The sequence below is a fragment of the Micropterus dolomieu genome, linkage group LG22, assembly GCF_021292245.1.
Source record: "Micropterus dolomieu isolate WLL.071019.BEF.003 ecotype Adirondacks linkage group LG22, ASM2129224v1, whole genome shotgun sequence".
NCBI lineage: Eukaryota > Metazoa > Chordata > Actinopteri > Centrarchiformes > Centrarchidae > Micropterus > Micropterus dolomieu.
This window is the reverse complement of record NC_060171.1, coordinates 25454741-25465887: the sequence shown is the minus strand read 5'-3', so window position 1 is coordinate 25465887 and position 11147 is coordinate 25454741. Positions and strand designations below refer to the sequence as shown.

Genomic DNA, 11147 nt, shown 5'->3' with positions numbered 1-11147 from the left:
CCCCCCCCCCCCAGTTCATTAAGATTGTGGGTAAGCCTTCATCACATTGTGGTGAAATGTTAGGCCACGTGCTTGTGCCAGTCTCTCTAATGGATGGTGTGTTCCAGCAGTAGCAGCAGGTCAGATCTTGGTGGGCTGTGGAGTGCTCAGACCATCCCTGCAGCAAGGCTACGTGTCCATTCCATGCTTTTTCCAAGTGAAATGAGATAATAAACCACCTGACCACAGACATCTGCATGCACACACAAACGCGCAGGCACACTAGCACATGCACATTTAGTATCACCTTTCTCCCCTAACACTTCACAGTGAAGACAGCAGCCTCTCTGTTTTTGCACAAGGTCAGGCAGAGTGACCCCGTAGATAAAATCAGAACAAGTTATTCGCTCATTTCCAGGGAGAAATCCCAAGGCTGCTTTTCACCTCATTTTACGCCGGCAATTGTCAGACACTTGAGATACATTTGTAACAACATGTTTTTCTCTTTTGGCAATCTCAAACATGGCCAGTCAAAGTCACCTCAGTTCATCCCACAAAGTCCAGGTGCCTATTAAGAAAAATAAATGATGTTGCAGTTGTTGATGAAGTTGGTGGAGGTTATTGTTTTGTTTGTGGTTTTCTGAAATGGGGACACAACTGGAGAGATGTGGGTGCATTAAGCAAATGGACAGCTCTGTTTGTGAACTCTCTGTAGCAGATGCCCCCCATAGAAGTCCATTTGGCTGATGACCACAGCAGTGACGTGATACTGCGAGGGTCAAAGAGTAGCAGAGAAATGTGCAGAGTGTAACAATCTGGCTTTCTCTTTTACTTACAGCACACTATAACTGCCATATAGTGCATTAGGGATTTCCCATTTCCTTGAGCCCTTTGGTCCTCTGCTCCAGGTACTATGCAGGAAACAGGTCAAGTGTCCAACCTGTCTAATACACAAGTCCCGGCCATGCTCTACCTCTGCTGAGCCAGCACACTCATTAAGCCATTCAACTAGTGCAACTCAATGGGAGACTGTCCAACCGTCTGCCTGCCTCTGAGGATTTTCAGCATGGCTGCACTGGCAGGCTGGAGTGAGATATTTATATGAGACAAATGTTTGTGTGCCTCTGCAGGCAAGGCAGTTTATGTGGAGGAAAATAAGCACTCATAAAAGAGCACTGCCTTCACATAAATAGATATTTATTTTCCTTAGCGCGTTGACTTTATTTTACACAAATGCCTCATAAGATATCTTCATAAGCACCTTTGATGTCAACAGTAAGCAGAAATATTCACATTTAATTAGAGCCTTGTGGAGGAACGTCTCCCTCTGTTATCAGCTCCGTTTATGTATTTATATCTCATTGTCCTCTTTAGAACATCACTGGGATTTTCATGGTCATGCATCTCTTTAAAGGACAGTGGGTTTCTAAGCATTGGTTGTGAGCTGACTAGGAAAAGATAGGGCAGCTGCCATCCCTGCAGCCATCCTGAGTCCGCAGCATGAAGAAGTAAAGGAGCTTTGCTCTCCTGTGGCAGTGTTTGTCTGTATTTGGACCAAGGTTTTGGTCTTTGGCTCTATGCTTTCCACTCTGCGCTTGGCTTGCTGGACCCATTTCCCTGTGCATCCCTATGAGTCTTCATCCTCAGTCTCACTCCATCTGAGTGACTTTGGCAAGCAGAGTTTCCTCGCTCTCTGGCTCCAATCATGGGATGACTTTCCCCTTTCCTGGTGCTCTCCTACTTGTTCCCTATGCATAATTGAAATGCCTGTGGGTTCATAGGCTGATAGAAGAGTCTTGTTGGGACGGTGGAGATCTAACAGCTAAATTAGTCAGGGATGTCTAATAGCGTTCCTTCTGCCATTGTCCTTTCTTACTTTCTTTTTGTGGCTTGTCCTCCAAGGGTAAAGGCTGTTGTCAGGTATGAAAGAGTGTGGATGCGTCAGCGCAGACAGCAGGGATAGCTCTGGACAGGCAGAGAAAGGCTTGTCTGTCTTTAATCCTTCCTGGTGCAATTGATTTAAAGTCACTTTGTGGTGAATAGGCCTTTCAGCTCTTCTTGGGGGAGAGAGAGACAGAGAGGGAGGGAGACCTGGTGAGCCCTGCATCATTGATGGGTGCATCGCTGAAGACCCATAAACAGGGTTGTCAAGGCTCCCTCTTCAAAGTGCCAGTTAAGGCATCCGAATAGAACCACCACAGAATTGCACCATTCTGGACGCTTGACTAAGCATGTGATGGATGGTGGGACCATATGAGCACAGAATTGAAAAGACATATCTTTTTGTCTGTGTCATGTTTAGCGTACCCGGACAATTGCTGAAAGTCAATTGAGTCTGTAGATAGTATGTACTTGACCTCATAAAAGCTCATTTGTCCCCAGATTAAAGTGTACATCTTCATCGAAAGCAGCATGCTGTGTTATCAGTCAGTCAGCGTGGTTTTCTAAGTAATCCCTCGCATTGTGTGAATCTGCCAGGACTCCACTGGGTGAATGAAACTTTAACCAGGCAGATATTCCTTGTTAATCTTACACTCCGCATCTGTCCCGGCCCTTAGAAATTATGCGGTGTTTATTCTGAGCCTGAAAGCACTGTTTCCCACAGCCACCATCACAGACCTTGTGAATAATTTACTTGTTATACAACTCACATCGGCTATACACGATTCACAGGGGAATGACTATCATGCCCCTAGGAAGCCTGAGGAGACAGGGGTGGGGAGTTTTACTGGAAAGCTGCATATTGCCTTCAGCTTAGCTACCGTCATGGGGATAAATATTGTGCAAAGGGATGTAGTGAAACACACGGGCCTCAACAATGGAAGGGTTAGGGACTCATTCCCTATTATAACCACCTATGCATGACTGAAAAATTTCCATCTCGACGAGTGTTTTTATCCATAAATTAATGTCTTAAAGCATTGCCACAAGTGATGTCTGGGTATTTTGTTTTGTTGCATGTTTTACATAGGAAAAGCAAGATAATCAATAGGAATACTCTCTAAAAACCTGTATTTTAACACCTTGAAGACTTGAAAAGTGGCTCTGAAAAGTTTGCTTTCGCCTTCAGTTAAAAAAATGTCCATAGAAACTTAAACCACAACTGATGCATAATCCACTTCTCTGTTGTCCGTCACTTAGATATTTTTGCCAAGGCTTAACGCAGAGCCTCTGTTTCTTCCACTCACGCGGTTAGCCAACAACCAAGGTAAGCTTACCATGCTAACAACAAAGGACAGCTGTGTGTTTAGCTGAGTTTTGAAGTATTTGTAACATACGTCTCATAAAAATGGCCAGTAACTGTTAGGTGGCTTATTCAGATGAAGATATTTTTTCATTATAGAAACTCTTGTACTTGAATCCAACAAAAATTGTTTTGGTCAGTAGTCAAAGTATGGTTGCTGCTATTGACATATATACTGTATATGTATGGACATATTGGCCAATAATGATAAAGGAACTAAAACAACAAGGTTTCTTAAGACTAATGTGAAAAATAATATAGCCCTACAGTTCTTCTGTGTCACCTGGGCTTTTGTTTTGTTTGCTCAAATGTGGCCACCATGGAGGATAAAGGAAGTAAAAGTACTTATTTATCAGGAAGATATCTTTAAAAGAACAACCTTTTCTGACAGGCACACACAAACACCCTCTCTGGAGAGTCTACTCTTAAAACGACTCCTTTTTCTTTCACAGCATGCCTCAAAGAAGACCTTTCCCACTTGCTGGGTAGAAAATACAAATAGCCTGTCTTTACTTTTAGGCTTTTTCTTTTGCTCCTATTTGATGTTTACTGTTGCTTTATTATGGTTGATGTTCAGTGATTCTGTTCCTCGCACAGTTGGCAAGCCATTTTGTGCTTATATGGTAACGTGAATCACAGGCTTCCAGGTTCACATGGCGAGAAATGAAAAATCTTCTTTTATCTGAGATGAATATCTTCTGTCTTCATTTTAGTGCAAAATCAATGCTGGGATAAAGCAGAGATTTTGTGTGCCGCAAGACAAAAAAACATTTTTTCCCAATAAAAAGAAAAGAGTTGCAGTAAAGGGCAGAGGGGATCGTGTAGTGATGAAGTTGCTCATTCCTCAAGCAGTGCAGACATGTTGACTTTTTCCCCAATTTTATGGGTTACTCTGCTGTAATGGTAGAAGTGCTTTACTAATTACTTAAACAAAATGTTAGATTTCAGTATAGCACAGTCTACAGAAGATTGTTATTTGTGTGTAAAAGACTGTTTCTTTGTTGACCAATTATTTACTCTCAGCTGTAAAGTCTTTAGTAAACTGAAAAGAGGCTTAAGAATGCATCACAGCCATTCAAACATGCACACACACACGCTTAAACTTTACAAACAGGACCACTAAGCCCATGTGATGAGAGAAGCCACAGAAGACAGCAATATTTTGACAAAAAGCTGTCATTCTTTACAACAGGGTGTGGCCTTTGTGTGTGAAAAACACACACAATCATACACACACTCTCAGACCCCCTTCCTCTGGGGGAGATTGAAGTTGGGGTCTTATGTCGGGGTGGACCCGTGTTACTGAGCCAGTTACCTCAGGAACTGATAATTCTCTGAGCCACCCTCTCGGATGAAGGGTCAGCCTCTATTTTCTTCTTCTTCTCTCACTCTAAGATCAATCTCTCTTTCTCATACACACATTTCACGTGTGTGTCCAATCTTTCTGGCTTTAATGCTTTCCATTCCTCTTTCACACAACTTGTGGTTGACCCCGTTCACCTCTCCTTCCTGTTTGGAAAGTTGCCTCACAGTTTCTTCACACAGTATTATTGCAATTATTTTCACCCTGAGCTTGTTACAGGGCCGCAAACAGCAGGGCCTCATTCATACAGCTAGATAGAGTCATATCTCATGTCCTCCAATTTCCTACTCCAGAAAGTTAATGTTGCTCTATTCCGCTCCTCTCTACTGGGCGCCTTTTGTCACTTCTTCCACAAATGACATTTAGACACCGGACTGCATTCTGTCTTGCGGTGGAGGTGCTCTCAAAATACCGCCTAACACGTATGAAAAGGTCACATATTCTCTCGGTCTGGTCTTACTCTTTTTCATTGATTTTCTTAAAAACGACTCAGGAGTAACCACCCTCAAACTCAATTCAAAGCAAGTTTTGTGATCCAGACTGCAAAGAAGTTTTCATTATCACGGCTGAAAGATATGCTCCTATCATCCTCAAATATGAAAGTAAGTGATAAATTGGAAGGAAGTATCTCTGTGCTGCATGTATGCATGGGAACATCAACCAGACAAAACAGAACATCAACAAGACAAAACAGCCAAGTTGTTTTGACAGTGTTTTCCTGTAACTAAACCATAAATACATATTTGACAAGCTAAAATGCTAAAAGACTCGATCCCTCACTGAAGCTTGTTAAAATTGAAATAGTAGTGGACCTGGCAAGCTGTCATGTGCCGTGCCCTGTAAAGTTACATGCATAGATCGTGAAAGCAGAGTAGCAGCCCAAAGCATCCATGCTGGTTGTCTTTTTCTCCACAGATAATTGGTGTAGTCAAGTTGCATAGACAAATAATTATACACTTACATACACGTTGGTATGGTTAGTAGTACTGTGGAACAATTTTAATGAGTGACTAGCAGATCATACATAAAGTGTAAAAACTGGTCTTAGTTTCGAAGTCATTGCATCAGTCGGTGTATCAACTTACATCACTCAGACCACAAGCGAGATGAAACCTTATTTTATAAACTTTTATTTTTGTATTTCTATCTCCCTAGAAAATATGGTAATATGCCAATTTATTCCTCCAACCCAAATGTTAATCATAACCCTCAGCATCTTCTGCTCTGATTGATGCAACAACAATGACTTCTTTAATAGTAAGCCCTCTCCATGACTGTTTACAAGCCTCTCCAGTATTTAGGGATTCCTTGATCCTTCCCCGCAGATGGGATATCAAAGCATGACTGTCCCACAATTAAAAGTACATAAGGAGCTCAGCTGAGAGGCTCAAGGTCAAGCTGAGACACACACACCAAGGTCAGATAACCAAAGAGATCAGAGCTTAAACTGGAGGTATTTCCTGTGGCACCGATACAGAGGTCTGATGACTGCACGCTGTTGTTGTTGTAGTAGTAGTAGTAGTGGTAGAAGAAGCAAGGCAGAGATTAGACTCCTGGTAGGCTCAGATCAGACAGATTGAGTGGGGGCTGGGTGGTTTCACAGTCACTTAAGAGAATGACACACTTGGACAAGCTCCCTTCACTGGGCATTAAACACAATTAAGAGAAGGTCCTGTGTCCCTCTCCACCTGGACTCTTAAACCTCCTGGTGCTCCCCTCGCTAGCTTTAAATCCACTCTATCTAGCTGGCCTCTTAAACTTACTATTCCTCCTCCTGCCCCCTGGAACCCTTCCTCACGCTCTAAATAATCTGGCCTTCTGAAGAGTGTCAGCTGTGATGCCGTATATTAGCCACTCTGCATAGGGACATGACCTTTACCAGCATTTTCAATTGACTTTTCATTGTCCCGTTTTTAATCAGGCAAGCATAAAGGGCCAGCGGGTGCCTCCCAGCGTATACAGTTGCCTCTGAATTATTTATACAATAGATGATTGAAAGTCTTTGGAGCACCAATGCGCCTCTCTCTCTCTCACGCTCTCAGGAGTGGTCTTACTCAGACCACTCGTTCATTCCTGGTGAGAAATCCAGTGTGACTTTACTGTCATCCATATGTGACAACAACTCTCACAGTCTGCTGGACGGGCTCTGTTCGCAGCCCCCCCTTGCCTTCAACCTCAACCTTGGTGGCAGAGTCTGTTCGTTAGAGCAGCTACTCCAATCTTTAACAAAATCACACCGTGAGCAGCGCAACCAGTCAGTGCAGGAATTTCAGAACTCTCAACAGGGCTTTTATCTACCCTGAGTCATTTACGTACAGTCCTGATTCTTTCTCTCTGTGTCCTCACTTTTAATTGCATCTAGTAATTTCGTAGTCCTCAGGAGAGCATGTGTATCATCCATCCACCTGAGTGTGCTGTTGTAAATGTACTGAAGCACTCGCATCCTTGGTGGTGAGCCTGCACAAAGTCAAACCTCACTGCTCAAAGGTCACAGGTTAATGAGAGAGGGTTGCCAGAACTCAGTTTATGTATCTACAGATCTTATAGACTCATTAGATCCGAGGCATCTCTCACCACCTCATCAGGCTTGCATTTGAAACCCCAAAATTTATCTTACACATCATCACCTAACATCTCTAATTGCCACAGACCTGTGCCATTTGTTCAACTGAAGCTACACTTGTTTGTTGTGAAAGTGCTGCAGCACATTTGCAGGTTTATTATCTGTTGAGCTTTTTGTCAGTTAAACTTTGTCAGACCAAGAAAATTTGCATTATGTATTCATCATTTTATTCTGAAAGAGAAAAGGGAAGCAGTTTATTCATAATCCCTACCTGATGACTGTGTGCGTACATTTACATGAATGTGTGCCTCGGTGTGTGTTGCTGACAGGCATTAAAGTGTTCTGGAGCAGCAGTGCAAAGATGAGAAAGGAAGAGTGTGAATAGAAGGGTGGAAGGGGTGTGATGATGTACCATGGTGCCTTTCCATATTTTAACTCATTTGAGATGTTTTTTGTAATTCATGGTAAGATTGCCCTGGGTATTTTATTCTATTGGATGCAGGCAGTATGGCACCACTTACCTCCTAGCATATATTTCACCAAGTGGTGGGCATGTTCATCTCCCCAACACATCAGCAAGGTGGGACACTCCACCCCGCCAATCAAACCCTTCCATAAACACCTTCTTGCATTAATGGACTCAGGTTTCAGACCTCACACACATCGGGTGGAGGGGTGGGGTGTTGGCAGGGTGGAAGAGAGGAATTAGGGAATTGCTCCCTCTAGGTGAAGTTCAAGTCTACTGCCAGTGGTTTTGGAGAGCTTGGAAGTTTTTGTTATAGGGGGTGGCAGTAATTACATCTCTGTTTGTTCTGGATTTAACATAATCAGCTCAAACATGCAAAACCAGCGCGGCCCAAGTCCAATTTTTGCTCTAATCTCTTGCAGAGCTGTTAGTGGCTTATCATAGTTGTAATTGGTGTAAACCCTCTTGTTTTTTGAACAGTGTTGGGTGATGGATGACTGTGTGGGCAATTCCCTGGGCAACGGGAGGGAAATTGAGCCTGTTACACAGGGCTTTTTTAGCTGGGATTTCTGTTCATTTAGAGCTAACCTAACTCTGTAGATTACTATATTGTTCTGAACGTCTGTCATCATGAGCAAAATCTGCCAGGGGAGAGCTGATAATGAGCTTGGTTGTCAATAGTGTCTAACCCTGAAAAGTGATTCATCTGCTACTTGTTTTCTCATCTCACCTGTCATCTGTCTTATCTCTTGCCTTTCAGTTATGTGGCTGCGGGCTGCTCGGCGTGGGCATCTGGCTCTCTGTGTCCCAGGGCAGCTTCGCCACCTTCTCGCCCTCATTCCCCTCACTGTCGGCTGCCAACATGGTCATTGCCATCGGCGCCATCGTCATGGTAACAGGCTTTCTCGGTTGCCTGGGCGCCATCAAGGAGAACAAGTGCCTGCTTCTGAGCGTGAGTTAAATCTACATACCTAGGCTGACGATCTCTCCTACTTTGGATATTTTTTCTCACATTTCCTCATATCATCCATGCAAATATTGACAGAAATGTCTTGTGGAGACAGCTTCTCACATATGTTCCCATACACCTACACACACTGGCCAAAGGCCAGCAAGAACTAAGCAGCATATTTGGATTTTTGTTCCAGCCGGAATCTAAGCGGCGGTAGACGGGTGACAGGATGAGTTCAGTCTGCATTGTATCAAACCTCAGGGGCTCGCAGAGGAAAATTAGCACTGAGCAGTGGGATTCTCCCTTCCTACAAATTAACACCAACGCATTTGTGTCATTTCCATGGCTTTGGTCACAGCCCAGTGAAAGAGTTGTCAATCAATAGACCTTTTGTGCCACCAACATGGTTGAATTACTGTGCATGCACTGAAGGCACTTGATATTTCTGTGCTTAATAATTGAAAAATGTTCTATTATTCATTAGGAAGACTCCTCTTTCTTTACGTTGCAATGTTTTACCCAAGTAGTACAAGTGTTTCATCTTAAGCAAGCTAATTACAAAAGTTCACCCAGGTGAATGAGGTTTGTGCGGAACTTTCATGTATAGAAACTTTAAATGAGGAGAGGAGTTGGGGCTCTGGGTACTTAACATCAACAAACAGCTCTATCCCTTGAAGCTCTTGCGTCAGTCAAAAGCCCCACCAAATCCTCAGTGTTCGACATGGCTTCCTTCACCTGACTAACAACTGTGAAGTAAAAAGAGGAAGAGAGTGGAGTGCAGGGAAGAGGGAGGTGGAGGGGGTGAGGAATGCAGCTGGAATGAGAACTTAAGAGACTTAATGGTAAATTCAGCAGTTCTGATGTTTCTCATTAAGTCTCTTGCCACATATTCATGTGGCAGCGTTTCATATTTGGCCATGATAATTCTGTTTAGTGCGGAACTGTTGGTGCTAGTAGTTGTTGTTGTTTTTTCTTAGCCTGCTTGTCCGGCTCCGCACACCCAGGGGTGGGGGAGCGTGATAACATCAGAGTGGGTTTAGATGTCCCAGAGCAAACGGATCCAAGCGTCTACCTTGACATATTATCTCTGAAGTTACTCTGAGAACAACTCTCTCTGGATTAGAAATATTCAAAGCTTAGACATCCTTTGCAGTACATCTTCAGTGTCTCTTTTTTGCTGCCAAAAGCTGTTTACTGAGACACATTAAATAAAATAAAAAATACAGAAAGAAAGTGGGAGAGAAAACACTGAAATATCCGGCTGAAACGTCAAATCTTTAAAACCAGTGTGAATTACTGGCAAATGAGAGCATACGCCCACAAAGCTGTGTTTGCATATGAATACATATACACACACATTCTCACACAGAGCCATCAGAGCGCCGCTAATTTTGTGTACAGAAGCTGTTCCTTTAACTTTCAGCTCTAGGAAAATGTGACAAACTGACTGTGAAGGCACAACAGTGATACGATAAACTGGCAACCCAGATACTCAACCAACAACAAACTGTCTTAACTATTTCATCGGGGCTTTGACACAAATAATAGCCTACCCCTTTCCTCCCAAATGAGTTTGGGATGAATGGGGTTTTCTGAAATCTAGGTTCGCGTGCCAGTTCCCCTGCTGTGCAGAAGAGATTGGTAAATATTGAGCTGAAGGGGAGTAAAGTAGGGAGACGTGAATAGTAGATGAGATGCAAGACTGTGTTGGAAATTAATATTGGGAGGTATTAAACCTTCTTCCCCTCCTCTCACACATTCACAAGCCCTACGGCACATAGATTCTCATTTTTTTTCCTCCATCTGTCCTTACCATCTCCTCCTTCATCTCTCTTTTCCTGTCTTTCCTTTTCCTGTTTTTTTTGTGTTGTGTTCAGTATGTGCTTCGTGTTATTATTGAGAAATCTGGGTCCCTGTGTATTCTGTATTCATCATTGATTGTAACCTTAAAGGAATTGTTCTACATTTTGCCAAATACACTTATTTGCTTTCTTATGGAGACTTAGACGAGAAGATTGATACCTCTGTCATGTCTGTATGCTGAATAGGAAGCTACAGCCAGTGTGTCAGTTAGCTTAGCTTAGCACAAACACTGAAAACAGGGGGATACAGCTAGCCTGGCTCTGTCCGAAGATAACAAAATCTGCAGCATCTCTAAGGGTCACTAATTAACACGTTATATCCTGTTTGTTTGTTCAAAATCATTTCCTAGAGTCTTGTTGTCACAGTCAGTGAGGTTACCAGGCAACCAGTTGCAATGTCAATCCATCACTTAACCCCCCAATAAACTAAACTAAATTTTAAAAAACTAGTCATTTAGCGGCTTATCATGTTTCCATGCACACATATAGAATACTCACTCACATTGCATTTGAGTGTGAGTATGAGTCAAAATCACTACAAATCACAGATGCTGAGTGTATTATGAAAAGCATAAAAACTGTCACGTATGTAATCTACAGTCATGTAAGGGCTGTTTTTTCTGACCTCCTTTAGCGCTCAGAGGAACAATGAGGCAACAGAGGCCCGGTCTCAGATTTTTATTCAACATGTTTTCACCGGCATGACAAGGTAGATTTA

General features: G+C 42.9%; 1 protein-coding gene across 5 annotated transcripts in view; it reads left to right on the top strand.

Moving 5' to 3' along the window:
• Nucleotides 1-11147, top strand: part of tspan9a (tetraspanin 9a) — a 186566-nt gene that overhangs the window by 156223 nt on the left and 19196 nt on the right. For all 5 annotated transcript variants that reach the window (XM_046037617.1, XM_046037616.1, XM_046037615.1 and 2 more), the window contains one exon: nucleotides 8376-8567. In XM_046037617.1, the coding sequence (XP_045893573.1) occupies nucleotides 8376-8567 (192 nt within the window). The remainder of the gene's footprint in view (nucleotides 1-8375; nucleotides 8568-11147) is intronic.